This window comes from Marmota monax, unplaced genomic scaffold (genome assembly GCF_021218885.2).
Source record: "Marmota monax isolate L192 unplaced genomic scaffold, Marmota_monax_Labrador192_F-V1.1 WCK01_AAM20220418_F8-fsc00012, whole genome shotgun sequence".
In the NCBI taxonomy this organism is placed as follows: Eukaryota; Metazoa; Chordata; class Mammalia; order Rodentia; family Sciuridae; genus Marmota; species Marmota monax.
In genome coordinates, this window is record NW_026695227.1 from 27329109 (window position 1) to 27348065 (window position 18957).

At 31.0% G+C, this 18957-nt stretch overlaps 1 protein-coding gene across 1 annotated transcript in view; it reads left to right on the plus strand.

The window, feature by feature from the left end:
• Arid2 (AT-rich interaction domain 2) overlaps nt 1-18957 on the plus strand; it is a 178291-nt gene that overhangs the window by 100631 nt on the left and 58703 nt on the right. The window contains exons 4-6 of the mRNA XM_046435922.2: nt 1089-1222; nt 6329-6547; nt 8579-8646. Of these exons, the coding sequence (XP_046291878.1) occupies nt 1089-1222; nt 6329-6547; nt 8579-8646 (421 nt within the window). The remainder of the gene's footprint in view (nt 1-1088; nt 1223-6328; nt 6548-8578; nt 8647-18957) is intronic.

An 18957-nucleotide genomic window follows, 5' to 3' on the forward strand; every position in this document is an offset into this window, starting at 1 on the left:
CATTCTTTCCCCTATTACCTGTCTCCCCAACAGCAAAGGGTGGGTAACTGTAGGGCTTTTAAAAAATTTGCCAATGAACTTAGCATCTGTCTGGATCACAAATGGTAGAATGATTGATCCTTAAAATAATCACACATAGAATTTTTCTATGGTAAATTTAAGTCAGTATGTAAATCAGTTTAACTTCTTACTTGTGAACTATAGTAGCAGGTATCTTAGAATACAATGTTGTGCTTGACATGGTTTGACTAATTGTGTCCTCATTTTAAAATCTTATTTGGGAATATTATTTTGAACTGGTAGTGACAATTTAGATTATGAATTTGAAAATCTAATTCTAATTAGTATTAGGATTGGTCATATCCAGTAATGATGATATAGTAGAGGATGTAAGAACTATCTTTTAAATTGGTCAGAATTTCTTAGGAACATTACTTTTTGGTGGTGATTTGTCCATGCCATCCTATCATATCCGGTGTCTATGAAGAGAAAATATTCATTTTAAATGAGCAGATTAAGCTTATTGCATGTGATTTATACAAAACTGAAGATAAGTGTATTAGTAGAATAAAATACTATATAGCTATTAAAAAGAATGAAGTAGTACAGTATGTATGGACATACTTGGATCTCTAAAATATATTATGTGAAAATATTCACAGAAAATATGTTGACAGTTGTATATGAACTTGTGGTTATCTCTGGTAAGTGATATTGGATAGTCTAGAATTAGGGAATCTTTTAATTTTCACTTGGTTTTTACAGTGACCAAAAATAACTTAAAACAAACAACTGTAGTGCTATTCATCCATAAATAGTTGTTCTTTGATAATCTCTACTTACTTTTATAATTTTAATTGAATAGTGGTCTGCTCTTCTGAAAGCAAAAACTATAAGAATTGCATTGAGTTTATCTGCAATTATTACTGATAAACTGAGGTTACTGTTCCACTAATATAAGAAATTTGTGGTACTTTATTATTACTAGTTTTGGACACCCAGAAAAGGTAAACAGATATATATGGTAGGAGTTTTAAAAAGACACAAATCTGTTTTTAAATCTTTGCTGTGCTGTTTTTCTATTCCAGTTATCTAGAAAAGTACGAGAAAGTTCATCATTTTGGGGAGGATGATGATGAGGTACCACCAGGCAATCCAAAGCCACAGCTTCCTATTGGTGCAATTCCATCTTCCTACAATTACCAGCAACACAGTGTGTCAGGTAAATATCACTAGAAATTAAAAGGGCATAGTTCCACAGCTTTGAACTAGGAAAATAGACATTATTCAATGAGTTAGACCATTACTTTTCACTTGGAAACACTAGGTGTTGAAGTATTACACCTTTCAAAGAATCTTATCTAGTTATTATCAGGGCCCTTTCTCAAAGGTTCTTCAAGAATTTTAGTTGCAGGAATTTTTAAAAGTTAAAAAATCACTTACACTTTCAAGTAAAGTTTCTTCCTTATTGTAAACATTTTTATTTCTTATTGGTTGGTCATCAGTTTATACTGAACTAAAACAAGATGTGGAAGGTCCATTTAAGATTAGGGAAGCCAAGAATTTTCATATAGGGTCTACTAGATTTTCTACAATTCAGTAATTCCCAACACTCAAATTCTCAGAAATGTTTCCAGTTATTCTGTTACTTTCCTGCCATGATATCAGGAATAATATTTTACTTAAGTCACCTTGTACCATTTATAGAAAAATCTGTAGTTAAAAAGAGCTGAACTCAAATTGGAAATAAGCAGTTCTAGAGTCTGATAAATATTTCTGAATACTGTTGAAGGGGGTTCCCATTTTTAATGGATCTGGGGATTAGGACTGATGATGATGACTAGGAAGAAAGATTCAGGGAGATAAGGTGCATCTGTTTCTTTGTCAACAGCATTTGGCCTAAAAAAAAAAAAAAACAGAAGCTATTTCTTTTTCAAAGTTATATTCTTTACAGAATTGTAGTTATTCTAAATAGTTATTATTCATTGGTACTGATGGCAGTCTTTATAGCTATCTATTTAAGCTGTCTCATTTGTGTCGGTATCATCATCTCTTTTGTTTTATTTTTACATTGTCTTGTGTTCAAAGTTTCTTTCATATTGAATTTGACTCCATATTCTTACACAGTCAGTAATGACTAAAGAAATCAAATCTCTTAAAATCTCTGATTTTCATTAGAAGAGTCTTCATCTGATGCTTTTTTAAATAATTGAAATGAGGTAGGAGCAGGAAGTGCAAACCAACATCGCTTTGTTTTTAATTAGTAGTTATTACTGAAAGAACCAAGGTTAAAGGAGAACATTTTAAGTCACCACATAGACAATCTTGCTCATAGTTACAAGTGATAGAATGAGGTGATTTGTTATGTGATATGTTCTTTGTTCCTAAAAGATCCAATGACTGCTGATTCAAGGGTATTATAGAGGGTATTCCAGCATTGAAAGAGACATTGTACTAATGACCTTTAAGATTATTTATAACTGTGTGATGTTTTATATTACAGTAACAGTATTGCTGTTCATCTTTGTAGCTTAAATTGAGTTTGGTGTCTGCTACTATCTATAGTGTTTTAAACCAACCCTTTTCTCCATTTGGTCTTATTTAAAAACTTTTTTTTTTCTTTACTGGATCTGTTTTCTGCCTCCCCTCCCCTAATTAAAACTGATTTACTTTAAGATATATATAAAATAGTTTTGGTATTGCAGAAGCTCATGATGAAACACATTTATGTACAAGTTCTGTAATTTTAACAACTTCTTTTTAAAATGCTTTGATATGTCTTTGTTGTTTTAAAGAAAAATCTGAACAATTGCATAACATATGTATTGTGTTTGATAAAATCAGGGCTAAGGATTCATAGAGGAAAACACCGGGAATCATAAAAATTATAGAATATCAAATTCAAACTTAAAAGAGGTGGTATTTAATAATCATATTTATGAATTTAATTTTGTTTTTCTCAAAAATGCCACAGCATCATTATGGTGTTCTACAGATTTCATGATTATCAGTATATATTTTTCACTAATGATTGTTTTCAAGTATCATTAAGGAAAACAGAGCAAATTTTATAGATTTTCTTTGTATATGTATGTGGTGTGTATATTCTAAATAATCACATAAATGGAGTTACCTAGGGCATTTAGAACCAGGTGCAGTGGTACATGCTTATAATCCAGCAACTCTGGCGGCTGAAACAGGGGGATTGAAAGTTTGAGACTAGCTGGGCACTGTAGCGCATGCCTGTAATCCCAGTGGCTTGGTAGGCTGAGGCAGGAGGATTCTGAGTTCAAAGCGCAAGGCACTAAGCAACTCAGTGAGACCCTGTTTCTAAATAAAATACAAAACAGGGCTGTAGATGTGACTCAGTGGTTGAGTGCCCCTGAGTTCAATCCCCAGTCCCACTCCCACCCACCCACCCCCAAAAAAAAGGAAAGAAAGTTTGTGTCCAGCCTGGGCAACTTAGCAAAACTGTCTGAAATATAAAGGGACTAGGGATGTAGCTTAGTGATAGCACCTTTAGTCCCTGTGTTTAATCCCCAGAACAAAAAAAAACAAAAAAAGCATGGTTAAGAAAAATGTTTAGCTCTGGAGATATAGCTCAGTAATAGAACACTTTCCTAGCATGCATGAGGCCCTGGGTTGGATTCCTAGCAACACACAAACAAATTTTTTTGGTTATATCATTATAGAAATTTGCAATGTTATTATAGAAAAATTGTGAAAGACAAAATTGACAAATGACAACTCATTGAAATTTATGGTACTCTAGAATTTTAGAGTTTGTCAGGATTGTAGTAATCATGTAATCCAACTGTATCATATTTTTAAAAGGCAGCCAAGCACCTTGTCCTTTTGCATACTTGGTATTAAATTTGGAAAAGTTTAATATAGGAAGTTTTAAATTTCTTACTAGTTGTTTTTGGGTAAATATTTTTCTTTAAATGTTTGATATTCTAGCAGATGTTTGGACTACAGTAGTCACTGCCAGTATCAATAGAACGTATTGTAGAGTTCCTGCAATGGATATAAACAGCACTGAGCAACCCTTCTTCTTTCCTCTAAGCTGAACATAAAGAGAAGTGATTTCCGCAAATTAGGCTTGTGAGCAATGATCCATTTTTATAAACTTTAAATCAAGAATGTTGAAAATAAACTTCCAGTCCCATTCTGAATTTAAAATTATAGCAGTTTGATCATATCTCCTTGGGGAATGGAAAGGGATCTCAAAATCTTTCTCTCTTTCTTTTTTTAATTTGAGATCCAGTCTTGCTATGAACCTTGAACTCCTGGGCTCAGGTGATGATCCAGCCTCAGACTTCCCAGTAACTAGGAATACAGGTGCATGCCATTGCATCCAGCTAAATCTTATAAATATTTTTTGTACATTGTCTTAAGAATCTTTGCCAAGCCTAATATAATTAAAGGATGGTGTGTGTGTGTGTGTGTGTGTGTGTATTTTATGTTTAGCAAAGTCACTCAGGTAAAGATGTATTGATTATCAGTCATTGGTAGTAAATAGAGCAATTCTAAGATCATATTCAAACTTTGGGACTATCACAGACATTGAATATGAGTTGCAACTTTATTTTTATACAAGAGATTTTCATGAAAGCTATGTGAAATTTAAAGATTATTGCTAAGACTTGTCTTCTCATTATCAATCACCGGTTATAATATGGAAATTGAAATCTGCTCCTATGTTCGTTTTGTTACTTTTTCTCCATATGTTATTGAAATTTCATTTATCAAGATCATAAAAATAAAGAATATGTTCTTATTTTCCAACCTTAAATATTGAAAGGATCTGTGTCATAGTCATTTGTAACTGTCATGACACTTCTTCATTATGTTATTAGAGGCATTCTAGAATATTTTAGAACTGAAGAGGTTTTTACATGTCTGTGTTAGGAAATGAAGAAATTCTTTGTCTGTCATTTTCTATATAGCATATTACAACAACATTTTTATTTTCATCTTATTTAGAGTGTGGGTTTTTTAAAAAAAAAAAATCTTCAAAATCAGATATTTCTGAAATGTTTCATATGGAAGTTTTCCAACTTTTGTTTCTTTGCTTCTTTGTACTAGTTATGGCTTTCTTTGTAAAATATACATAGTGTGTTTGTCTTAGGACATAGCTGCCAAAGCCTAAGCTGCCCCATTTAAGTTAGTGTAAGTGAGTGTTTTAGGCAAATCTTAGTTACATTGTGTCAGGCATGAATTTCTTAGGATTAAAAAAAAAAATGAACCATGAAAGTAAAAATTTTTAAGTTCACTTTCATCAAAATTAAAATTTCTCTTAAGAAAATGAATCTTTCCTCTGAGAGAAAATATTTATAAAACAAATATTAGATAAATGATGTGTATTCAAAATATTTAAAACCTACAATATTACACCGCTAGCAAGAAAAGGAAGCAAGGAGAACTCTCTATACATTGCTGGTGGAAATGCAAAATGTAAGCCACTTTGTAAACAATTTCTGTTTCTTAGAAGGTTAAGCATACATTTTTTGTATAACTCAGCCATACCACTTATGGTATTTTTCCAATAGGAATGAAATCTGTATGTACATGTATACAGCAACTGTATTTTTAGGTGCTAAAATCCAGAAACGACTCAAATGTACCAAAATATGAAATTGATAAGCAAACTATGTTTAAAAAAATGTGTAACTGATTCATGCATCATCATAGACATGATCTCAAACCATTTTGCTAAATGAAATAAACCAGACATAAAAGATGACATGTTGTATGATTTCATTTATTTAGCATTTGAAATAAAATAAAATCACACAGAATATAGGATCAGGAGTACATTGGAATAAACGGTGGGACTGACTGCAAAGGAGCATAATATAATAATTTTTTAGTGACAGAAGTGCTTTATATTTTAACTATGGTTGCAATTAAAAGACTATGTATTTGCCAAAACTCACAGAATTCTAAAACTGAAAAGGATGACTTTTACAATTGTTAACTATATCTCAATAAATTAGAATGGTTCTTTGAAATAAACATAAATTTCAAATATAACTACAAGAGTAAAAGTATAGGTTATATAAATTAATCATACAATACTACTTTGACCATGATGTCCAAGAAGGTGATAAGTACATTTTTGTGTTTTATACTTTTTCAAGACTGTAGTTTTTGTAATTTGCAAACCTAAGTTCAGAAAGTTGAATACTTTAAACTTCTAATCAGTTTTCATGTTATTAAGGAAAAGAAGAGGGAGGGAGAGAAAGCTCTGTCCCGCTTCAGAAGATACTAACCGTAATCCTCACTATACTTAAGGTGTTTTCTTTTTTTTTCTTTTCTTTGTTAGATTATCTGCGGCAAAGTTATGGGCTATCTATGGACTTTAATTCGCCAAATGATTATAATAAATTGGTGCTTTCACTGTTATCTGGACTCCCAAATGAAGTGGACTTTGCTATTAATGTATGCACTCTCCTATCCAATGAAAGCAAGCACGTCATGCAACTTGAAAAAGACCCTAAAATCATCACTTTATTACTTGCTAATGCTGGGGTGTTTGATGACAGTAAGTTTTAAGCTGAATGTATTAAGTTATTATTCTGTAGAGATGTTAAGGATTTTTTTTTTTTTTTTTAAGATTTTAAGGAGAAAAATACTTTGTCAATATAATAGCATTCCTTATTCTTATTACTTAAAAATACATTATTTAAGATGAATATTTTGGGTTTTTAAATCTTAAAAGTTTGAATAGTAAATTAATCTCATTATAGCTTTTGATGTAAAAACCCAGTTTTTGCTTGGAGTAATATATGGGTTTCCTGAGTTGAGATCGGTTCTTAGAAAATTCAGATAAAATTAAAATCTAGAAGAAATTATTTTTTATCTTATAGAAAGCTATATACATAGCACAGTAGACATAGTCTGTGAGAGAACTTGTGGTAGCATTTTAATGGTTCCTGTTTTTCGTTTTTATCTTCAAATAGCAACATTTTTGCACATGAATTCATTTTTCTGATATTTGATTAGGTTCAAGTAGTGTACTTTCAAACATAATTTTATTTGGGATCTCTAAGTAGGATTCTTTGAAATTTACCCTGTACTTATATTATATGAAAAATTTTTAACTTAAGCAAAAATAAAATTGTTTTTTTACCCTACCTGAAACTATCTTGGTTACCCAGGGGAGAAGCAAAGATCATGATTACTTCTCAGTTTCTCTTATGGCTTTGAAGATCTAAATTTGTTTGATTTTTATCTCACTTTCAAAATGTTTGATTACTGATAATATTATTTTGATCTTTCAAATATAACTTCAACATTTGATATAGAGTGGAATTGGAAATTGTTTCACATGTCTTAGAAAATTTTACATGAACCTTTCACGCCATGCGCAATGGCGTATGCCTGTAATCCCAGTGGCTCTGGAGACTGAGGCAGTAGGGTTTCTACTTCAAAGCCAGCCTTATCAACAGCAAGGCGCTAAGCAACTCAGTGAGACCCTGTCTCTAAATAAAATATAAAATAGGGCTGGGGAGGTGGTTCAGTGGTTGAGTGCCCCTGAGTTCAATCCTCGGTACCGACCATCCCCCCACCCCCTCCAAATGAAGCTTTCAGAAAATATATACTCTCAAATCAGTAATTTTAATGAAGTCTTTCTATTTTGGTCATTGACTACAACTACATGTGAATAATCAATTCTGTATAGGCTAGAAGTAATCTTATCAATTTTGGTTCGCTAAGGCATGACAGTTTTCAGACTGTTTATCTTAGAATTTGGAGTTGTTTTTTTTTAAGTTTTCTAAAAGACTAAATAATCATGCATTGTAGCAATCTAAAACACTAATAATTTTGCAAATTCTTTTTAGGGGATGTTTCTGTCATTCCAACAGCATAAAACGTGTAGCGTTCCACAGTACGTGGGGACTTTATGAAGATACTCTGTACTTAAAACTGTTTTACATTTCAAAAATAATTCTCTTTGGAGAATTTTCCTGAACGGAGGTTTCATTTATAGAGTTATTTACAAAGAATTTCCTGCTCTATATTTTTGAAATTGGAATTACACAATTATTTCTGAAATTAATATGAAAAATTTTAATTACGACAATTTGGCAATCTAATAGCAATAGCATCTTTTTGACTTCTTAAGATTTTTCTTCTCTACAAATGGAAACTAACACACAGTATTACAGTAATCTTCATTTCTTTTCTTCACTGTTTATGTTTTGAAAATGAGTTTTGTGGATTTTTTTTTTTTTTTTTTTTTTTTTTTTTTAGTGTCTGGGGTGGAACCCATAACCTCATGAATGCTAGGAGAGTGCTCTACCACTGAGCTATATCCCCAGTTCAAGTTGTGTATTTTCAGTTTGTAGGGACACATTTTGGAGGGGGATTATATAATTTTAAGAAAATTTATATTTTAAAAGATTATCATTATAATCCACTAGTAATCATTACTACTGTCATTTACTATGAAACAATTTCTAGTGCACAAGGTATATTAAAACTTTTAGTTTTACTACTTTTGATAGCTTATATAATATTAAGAAATAAAAATTTTATTACATTTTATTAAATGCACTATTTATTATTTTAGCTTTAGGATCCTTTTCTACTGTATTTGGAGAAGAATGGAAAGAGAAGACTGATAGAGACTTTGTTAAGGTAATAAACATAAATTAAAATGTTAGCCATTGAGTTCTATGTAGCCAAGAAAATAATGGATCAAATGGTTCATTTGATGTACTTGATACTACATGCTTTTATCTTTAGCAAATTATAAACATACCTCTTTAGAGTTGTGATTAAGTTGAGTAGATAATCTTTTAGGATAGCCAGTGAATTTATTATTTACATTTTTTGTTGATTTCTGCTGATGCTAAATCTGCATCAGTAGCAATAAATATTTAAATTACTTAATTCCTAGCTGGAATTCTGAGAATGTTTCAGGAAGTTTTATTTTTATATACATTTTGACTGTGCAATTCAGGAAGAAATGAAAATCCAGATCTGTCATGAAGTTCTCAAGAAGACATATGACTCTAAAAGATGAGTAGGTGTTAATATATGGGAAAATATCTGGCAATATATTTTTGGGAGAAAAAAAAACAACCTGTGAACTTCAGATAAGAAATTACAAAAAGAATTGGACATTTGTTTTCTAATTTACATTTGTCTAATTTTCCTGGCTTTCAAGTAACTCATGGGATGCCTCTTTTATTAACCCGCTGTGTGTACATTCTGTCACATTTTAATAATAGAACATGGACATTAAACACTATTATGTAAGCACATTTCCTTTTCTTTAAAATTGATACATGAATAGCTTTTTAGTTTGACAACTTTCAATTTTTGTTATTTCTTTAGCTAAAAGTTTTAAGCCTGTCTACATTGTTTCTTAAAAGTAGACCCCAAACACCATGATATACAACATATATAGACTAATAACTTAAATATGAAATCATTTGCAATAAAACCTTTTATTGAAATATTGTACAAATTTGAGTTAAAAGAGATTTCTTTTAAGAAACAGAATCTGTCAGCCAATTGTAAGATTTTTCTGCTGGAATATTATCTAAAGAAACGTGAAATCAGAATTTATGTCCAGCTATTACAATATATTATAAAATTTCAAAAACCTCAATTGCATTAGGTGAATTATATTATAAACAAGAAGCTTTAAGGTTTTTTAAAGAAAATATTGCCAGTTGTATGTGATAAGGTTCTATTAATCAGAAACTTCGACTTCTTCAGCAGTCTGAAGTGCTATAAATTATCATTAGAAATAATGCATCAAGATATTTTTGAGCCTTTAATGAGCCTTGCATGATTTTATTAGTAGACATCTGATGTTTAAATTGTCACAAAATCCTTACACATTTGATTCTTAACTAATATTACCACTGAGTCATTTTTCCTTTATAATTTTATAATATTATTTTTTTCTTTAGCTAAGAAGATATTAAATTAGAGGGTTATAGACACTCAACACCATTGATTTATATCAATAATTTTTATATAAATACATTCTGAATTTGTTTAAATGTTATCATATAAAATATTTCTTTACTTTTCAGTAAAGAGTTGAAAGTTAATATGGACTAGATATGAAACAACTTAATAGTCTTCTTTACAATCTTTCTTTTTACAAAAGTTTTGGGGTGTTTTTGTTCGTTTGTTTTTAACAAAACCATTCCATTATATAAAGTATTTAAAGCAATATAGGAATCTACAGTCTTTCTTCAGAGATATAATATACATGAATTTTATTTTAATGAGCTGATAATATTTAATAAATAATGGAGGACAAAAGAACAAGATTGATTCTTAGTTTTATAAAAGTAATGGATGTACATTGTGGAAAAGCTAGAATTCATAACAAAAGTCAAAACTTAAAAACCCATCATTAATTACAAGCATCCAGATATAAACACTGTTTTATGTGCATTTATCAGGTATTTTCATATATATAATAGTTAAAAAATAAAATTGTATTTCAAACGTATGCGTGTGTGCGGGCGTGAGTGTGCGTGCGCACATTGGACCTAGGGATAGAACCTAGGACCTTACATGTGCTAAGCAAGTCATCTTGTCCTTTCACTTATATTATGATCTTTCCTTCTTATTATTAATCTTTAACATCTTAATAACCACTTATTTTATATTACAGATATTTAACAGTTCGTGTAAATAATCTATATTTTCAGAAATTTAGGTAATTATTATGACCTCGCTAGGTTCAAAAATACCTAAAATCAAAGCTATAAGTATGTAGTTTTTTCTCAGAATAAATTCCAAGAAATGAAATTCCAGAGTTGAAGATATTAAAACATTTTAATAAAAATATACCATATTAATTAAATTTTATAATTACCTCTCATGTTATTATGTTAAATGCAATTGCACCCCAAAATAGGTAGGCCTAGTGCTTCATAAAGTATTGTATAATCAATTGCAGTTTCTGATATTTATCTGATATCTGATAAAAAAAATGTCTGATTAATAGTTTTAAACCTCTTCATTTCAGAGAAAAATGGGATGAGCCAGGAGTGGTAACACTCACCTGTAATCCTAGCAGCTTGGGAGGCTGAGGCAGGAGGATTGCAAGTTCAAAACCAGCCTCAGCAGTTTAGCAAGCCTGAGCAACTTAGTGAGACTCTGTCTCAAAATAAAAAATAACAAGGGCTGAGGATGTGCTCAGTTGTTTAAGCGCCTGTGAATTCAATTCCTGGTACCAAAAAGGAAAAGAAAAAAAAATTGAACTGTTTTACTTAATTGATTGTCTTTTACATAATTTTGCACATATATTTTACCAAATTTCTTTATTTGGCAAATATTTACTAAGCATTTTATATCTACTACAGTTTTTCCAGACACAGGAGAAACAAGGTCCCTGCACCCCCACTGAATTTCTTTTTAAGTTCTGAAAGACAGACAATAAAATTAAACAATGTAGGTTGAGAATTTTGCAAGTATTGTGAAGAAAATAAAGCAGAATAATGTGATACAGTTGTAAGACATGGGGTATATGCAACATTAAATATTGTGGCCAACAAATGTTTCTCTCAGGAAATAAAAAATCTGATGATATTTGGTAAATTTAAGTGATAATAGGGGACCACCAACTTCTGGACGAAGAGCTTATCAGGCCAAGGAAGTAGCAGATGCAAATGTTATGAGGTAAAAACAAATCTAGTTTGAGGGATGGAAGTATGCTTGTGTGGAAGGACACTGGTGAGCAAAAGGGAAAGTAGTAGCATACAAATATGCCTGTTGTATATATGAACGGCATGCCGTTGACAAAATTCTGATTAATGTCAAAATGTATTAATCATGTTTTTGTATTTATTGAAATTATGCCTAGTAGACATTGGAATTTTTTTTCTTTAATAATTTTTCCCCTGACTCCTTTCAGTAAAATTTTTTATTAAATTTTAACCCATACTTGGAAAAGTATGTAAGTATACAGCTCAATAAATGTTTACAAAAATGAAAATTCTAGTGTAACTATTACCCACATGAAGAAACACAAGTACCTCTGCAGTGCCCCTGCTTATGCCCCATTTCATTCTCTTCTTCTTCCAGTCCCTCATCTGTTAACCATCCTTCCTTCTCATATTCCCTCAAACTGTTTATCTTTTGTCAGCCTTATACTTGTGATAGATTCATTCATGTTGTTACAAGCATTTACACTTAATTCTTCTCTATTGTAATATATTATTACATTGCATGAATATACAGTATTTTGTCCATTCAGCCTTAAATTCAGAAAGCAGTAAGAATTGAGTTATTTCCAGTTTAGAAACAAAAAATTCTGCTTGTCATGTATTTTAGTAAATGTTTGCATGCATCTGTGTTGGGTATTAAGAGTATAATTGCTAGGTATATTAGGGTATGCATATATTCAGCATTAGTAGATATTGCCAAACACATTTTCAGAGTGTTTGTCTTATGTCTTAACTGCAGTAAATCAGAGTTCCGGTTGCTTCTTGTTACTAGTTATCTGGTATTGTTGGGCTCTTTCATTTTAACATTCAAGTGGATATATAGGTTAATGCATCTTGGTTTTAATAACCATCCCCCACCCCACCCCCAATGACTAGTGGAATATAAAATAACTTTGGTTATTTTGGTAGCTTCTTTTGGTCGGTACCTGTATTTTACCCAATTTTCTTTAAGATTGTCAGTCTTACTGACCTGTGGTCTTTTTATGTTTTTATGGGTTTTTGTTTGTTTGGTACCGGCGATTGAACTCAGGGGCACTCAACCACTGAGCCACATCCACATTCCAATTTTGTATTTTATTTAGAGACAGGGTCTCACTGAGTTGCTTAGAGCCTTGTTTTTGTTGAGACTGGCTTTCAACTTTCGATTCTCCTGCCTCAGCCTCCTGAACTGCTGGGATTACAGGCATGCACTACTGGGCCTGGCCTTGTTATGTTTTGGGTAAAAGTTACTTTTAAGATGTATGTATTGGAAATATCTTCTTATAGTATCTTATATCTTTTTTTATTTTTATTTATTTTTTTTAAAGAGAGAGAGAGAATTTTTTTTTTTAATATTTATTTTTTAGTTTTCGGCAGACACACATCTTTGTTTGTATGTGGTGCTGAGGATGGAACCCGGGCCGAACGCATGCCAGGCGAGGGCGCTATCGTTTGAGCCACATCCCCAGCCCCTGGATTTTATTCTTGAAAGGTTCTTTTGATGAACATCAATTCTTAATGTAGTTATGGTTTGGATATGAGATATTCTCCCAAAGCTCTTGTATTAATATAGGAATATTCAGAGGTTAAATGGCTATGAAAGCTGTAACCTATTCAGCATATCCGGGCTGAAATGGACTAACTGGGTAGTATCATAGCAGGTGGGGCATGGTTATAGAAGGTGGCTCACTAGAGGCATGCCCTGAAACAATTCATCTTCCTTAGTGTCCCTTCCTCTTTCTGTCCTTTCTGTCTCTGCTTCTACCATAAGCTAAGTATCTTTCCTCTGCCAAGTCCTGGGCCCAGAACAATGGAGTCAACTGACTATGGACTGAGACCTCTGAAATTGTGAGCAAAAATGATGTTTTCCTCTACTTAGTTGTTCTTGTTAGATAATTTGATCACAGCAGTGAAAAGCTGATTAACACATCAACTCATCAAATTCTTTTAGTAATTTTTTGTGTCCTGTTAACAAAATTTTTCCTACCCTGAAGTCAAGAATACATTGTTTTGTTTTGTTTTCTGACCTACTTTTCACACAATTTGTATGAGGTTTGGTGTGTGTATGACATAAGAGTCAAAAGTTTTCTTCTCATGGCAACCCAGGAATCTGCATCATTTGTTGAAAAGTTTTCTTCACTCTGTTGCAATGTCACCTTTGTCATAAATTTGCTGATCAGATATATATGGGTCTATTTCTAGGACTTTTCTTTCCCATTGTTCTGTTTGCCCATGTTAGGATTTTAAAGTACCAGACTTTTAGTGTTGGAATTAAAAATTCTTACTGTTGAAACTTCAGTGAAAATTTGTTTTCTGTTTGGAGAAAAAATTCATTTTTCCTATTGTTATTCATAGCCCATTGTTTATAAGGTATTTTTATACCTCTATGTAATTTATTATTCCAGAAAACAGACCTTTTCATCTAATTTTTTTTATCTCCATTCTTTGTTGAATATATCATCTCCCTTCAGTGTGTATTCTTTTCACAGTATAGCACATCCTCAATTTGGTCTTTCAGTGGAGATATCTTAATAGAAAAATTTATCTTTGTATTTAAACCTTATTCTAGCTTTTTTGGGGGGGAGTCATTCTGTTGTTTTTACGTTCTTATTTTTTGTTAATTTTGGCTCTTCTGTTTCTTTGGTATTTTGCAAGCAAATAACAGGGTGTAGATTTTCTTTACTTCTGGAATTCCAAAGTTGAGCTTATTCTGTCTTCCACCTCTCTTAACCTTTCATTCATATAGTCTGTCTCTTTAACTGGTAAAATCCTTGGCTTGTTTTTCACTCCAAGTAATTATTTTCAGTTGTATCTACTATTCTACTTGATCCATTTGTTAAGTTTTTGTTTCTACAAGTTCTCTTTGGCCTTTGTTAAATTTGTCCTTTTTAGTTTTTTTTTTTTAATGATTTAAATAATTTTGTATATGTATTAATATATATTTTTTAAAAATTATAATTTAATAAAATTTATATATAAAGAATTTATGTAACAAGTACAAATGTAAGTATAATACATGTAAATATTATTTATAAATATTTAATTAAATACAATTAAATACAAATATACCTGAGAATTCTGATATTTTAATCTCTTATAGCTCAATTTACTCATTAATTTATATATTTCCTTATATTTTATGATGTTACAAATTTCAACAGAAGTTTTTCTTTGGAATTTTTGTACAGACTAGATTGAGAATTTATTCTTCCACTACTGGTTGCATTTGCCCATCATTTAAAGGAAGAAAATACTGGTTTAGAATGATTCTATTGCTAGCTTCATTGAGTTTCCAGTGCCTCAGATAGTAAAACCAAACTCATGAAGGTTGAGGAGTAGGCTAGTGGTAAACAATTTCAGATATAGTTTTTAACCCTGGTATTGATTTTAACCAAATCTTTAGTCAACCATTTTTGTCTCCCTTTTTTTGAGTATTAGATATTCATATGTTTCACCATCATATGGTGTTGCATTTTAATTCCCCACTTCATAAACTGACCCAAGGCCATATCTCCTGTCCTCACCCAACCCATCAAAACTAAGCCCTTTGATTATAGAGATACATACTTTTCTTAACTCTAGAAAATTGGTGATGAAATTTTAAGTTGCACAAAATTTTTGTTTATATGTGCACTCCTCGTGGGAACAGGGGGCTGCCATTATATCATTAACCACATTAAATCAAGAACACACAAATATATTAAAATTTATATGTTCACCATTGTTGTATATGTTTTCATTAATTTCTACTCTTTATTTATCTTTCTGTGTGCTATTTTCTTTTAATTTGTTTCACTTTTTCCATTTATTAAGCTGATGCTTGCATGATTTTTTCCTAATATAACATATATATTTCTAACTTTAGATACTTATGCACATTTTTTCTGTACTCATTGGTTACGCAGAGATTAGAATTTGAATCCTTGCTAATTTATCAAGTTAGTACTTGTCTCTGCTTTTCACATAATGCAGAAAATTCCCTCCAAGTTCAGTTTTGTCTTTATACTAGCAATTTTGATATGTCATATTTTTATTACAACTCAATTTAAGATGTCTTCTCATTTTTATTATTACTTCCTGTTTGATAAATGAGTTATTTAGGAAGGAATTTTCTGAGTCTCATTTTTTAAAAAATTGTTGTAATATTGTTGTACATAATGGTGGATTTTTTTTTTGTTGTTGCATATTGGGATCTGCATACAATATAACAACATAATTTGGTCAATATCATTCCCCAGTATTTCCCCTTTTCAAAAGGAATTTTCTCGGGGCTGGAATTGTGGCTCAGCAGTAGAGCTTTCGCCTAGGGGCAGGACCCCAGTTCAATTCTCAGCACCACATAAAAATAAAGGCATTGTGTTGTGTCCATCTACAAAAAAAAAAAAAAAAAGTTCATTTTCTCTCTCTCTCTCTCAACAAAAAAGGAATTTTCTTGATTTCCAGAAATATATGAAATTATTCTAGTTTGTTCTTACTCATTTCTCAATTCTCTGTGTTGAGAATGTGCTCTTATAATTAGGTTATTGAAATGTTTTCACTCTTTACTATTTTAATCTAGCATTGATCAGATTTTATACTACATGTATTTGAAAAGAATATATGTTCTGAAGTCTTTTTATGCAGATTTCGATATTTCAGGCCAACATTATTAGTTATAACGTTCATATTGCAGTAATAATGCTGTCATTTTCTGTTAGTTCCTTCATTTATGTAAAAAAGGTATGTTAAAATGCTTGTTTTGACTGTGGATGTGATGATTCTGTACAGTTCTGTAATATTGTGTTATTTAGTTGTATCTGTTATTTAGTTTGTATCTCCCATATTTGTTGTATCTTTCTGGTCAGTCTAACTTATTGGGAAGTGTCTTCTTGCCTTCACAATTTATGTTTTGATTTAGTACAGGTATATCAGCTTTCAGGTTGGTGTTTATAAAGTTTATATTTTACTTTCAGCCTTTCATAACCTTAAATTTTACCTGAATTTTTGTAAACAACATATATTTGTGCTTTGATTTTTTTTCTAGTATGAAAAACTTTGTTTATTTAGTGTAGTTATTTCATTTTAATGTAATTCTCATATTTTGCTTTAATTTACCATGTTCCTAATTTGTCTGTCTTTTCTATTCTTTTTCCCCCTTCTCTTATTTTTTTCAGCTTAATTTGACTCAGTATTGTTTATCATCCAGTTTACCCTATTAATTAGATATATTTTTAATTTTTTTAATTTAGTTATAGATGGACACAATACCTTTATTGTTTGTTTATTTTTATGTGGTGCTGAGGTTCGAACCCAGGACCTCACATGTGCGAGGCAAGCACTCTACCACTGAGCCACAACCCCAGCCCCTATTAATTAGATATTAATGCCCTTTTTTTTTACTCATTGGTTACACAGAGATTAAAATTTTAATCCTTTCTAATTTATTAAGTTAGTACTTGTCCCTGCTTTTCACATAATGCAGGTACTCTAGAACAACTCCTTCTGCATTTACTCAATCATGATTTACATAATATGTACATTACTGGTTAATGCTCTTTTTGAATTCATTTAGTTTTAATTTTTTTCCTTGTCTAATATCAGCAAATGATATAAATTTCTCCCAAAACACTGCTTCAGCATGTCCCAAAATTGTTTTATTGAATTTTCACTATTATTTATTTCAGAATATTTTCTGATTTTTCTTTGTTATTTCCTTGTGATTCATTGGTTATATAAAAAGGTGCTGTGTAATTACTTACTATGTGAAATTTCCAATTTGCTTTTTTTAAAAAAAATGTTTATTTTTTAAGTTGTAGTTGGACACAATGCCTTTATTCCATTCATTTATTTTTATGTGGTGCTGAGGATCGAACCCAGGGCCCCACACTTGCTAGGCAAGCTTTCTACGCTGAGCCACAATCCCAGCCCCTCCAGTTCGCTTTTATTATCATCATTATTGCAAAATTGGTTTCTTATCAAATTCTGTTGTGGTTGAAAAACATGTTCTACTTAATTTCATTCCTCTTAAACTTGTCAAGACTTGTTTAATTGTCCAGCATATGGCCTTTCTCAATGAATGTTTCATGTACTCTTTAAAAGATTTGTGTTCTATTACCGTTGAATATAGTGTCTATTAGTAACAATTAAGTGAAGGTCATTAGAAGTGTTAAAAGAATTCTGTATCATTATTGCTTTTTTATCTAATTGTTCTGTGATTTATTGAGAGATGAAGTATTGAAATCAGCTACTATGATTATGAATGTTTACAGCCTTTTTCAGTCTATCAGTTTTTGTTTCACATATTTGAAACTCTGTGATTAGTTATATACTCATTTTCAATTGCTTTTTTTCACTGATGGAATATTTTTTAACCTTATGGAATATTCCCCTTCTTATAATATCATTTTGCCTTGAAGTTAACTTTGTCTGATGCTAATTTAGGTAGCTACATTACCTTTCTTATGATTGATATTATCATATTTTTTCTATCGTATGCTTTTCATCTATTTTAACATTCAGTGTTTCTTAAAGATGGCATATTGTTCACTCTTGCTTTCCTTTTCCCCACAAAATGCAATTTCTTCCTTTAAATCAGTCTGTGAGAACATTTGCCCTATGGTTGGGTTTAGCGTGTCAGGTTTTATTTTCCTGAAATTTTTATTTTGCCTCTGTGTTCAAAGGATACTTTTTGTGGACATAAAAATTTAGGGTTTTGTCTGATACATTAAAGGTAATAATCATTGTCAGTTTGCATTATTACTGATAAGTCAATTTTGTTGTTCCTCTGTTCATGGTATTTTCTCTGCTTTTAGAACGTTCTCTTTATTATTGAGTTTCAACTTGGTTATGATTTACCTTGTGGGTTTTGTTGCTTATCTTACTTGGGGTTCATTTATCTTTTTAAATCTGTGGTTTGGTATTTTATGTAAAGTTTGGAATGTATGTGCTATTTATTTCTTCAGGTTTTTTCATTTCCCTGCTATTTTTCTCAGACTACATGTGTACATATATTAGGCCACAATATTGTTCCACAGAACGAATGAATTTTTTTCTTTCTGAGTCTAGTATGTTTCTTTGTTATTATTATTTTTGTGTTTTAACTTAAGATTGTTGAATGTTTTATTTTCACTTATAAGTATTACATTAATTCCCATACACAAATCCAAGACCATATATTGCGTGATTCCAAATAACAAAAACCCAACTTATATGTCTGGATATTAAAAACCCAAACCCAGATATTGGTGATTTTTTTTCATTAGTAGACATCATGGACATCCTTTGGGAGATA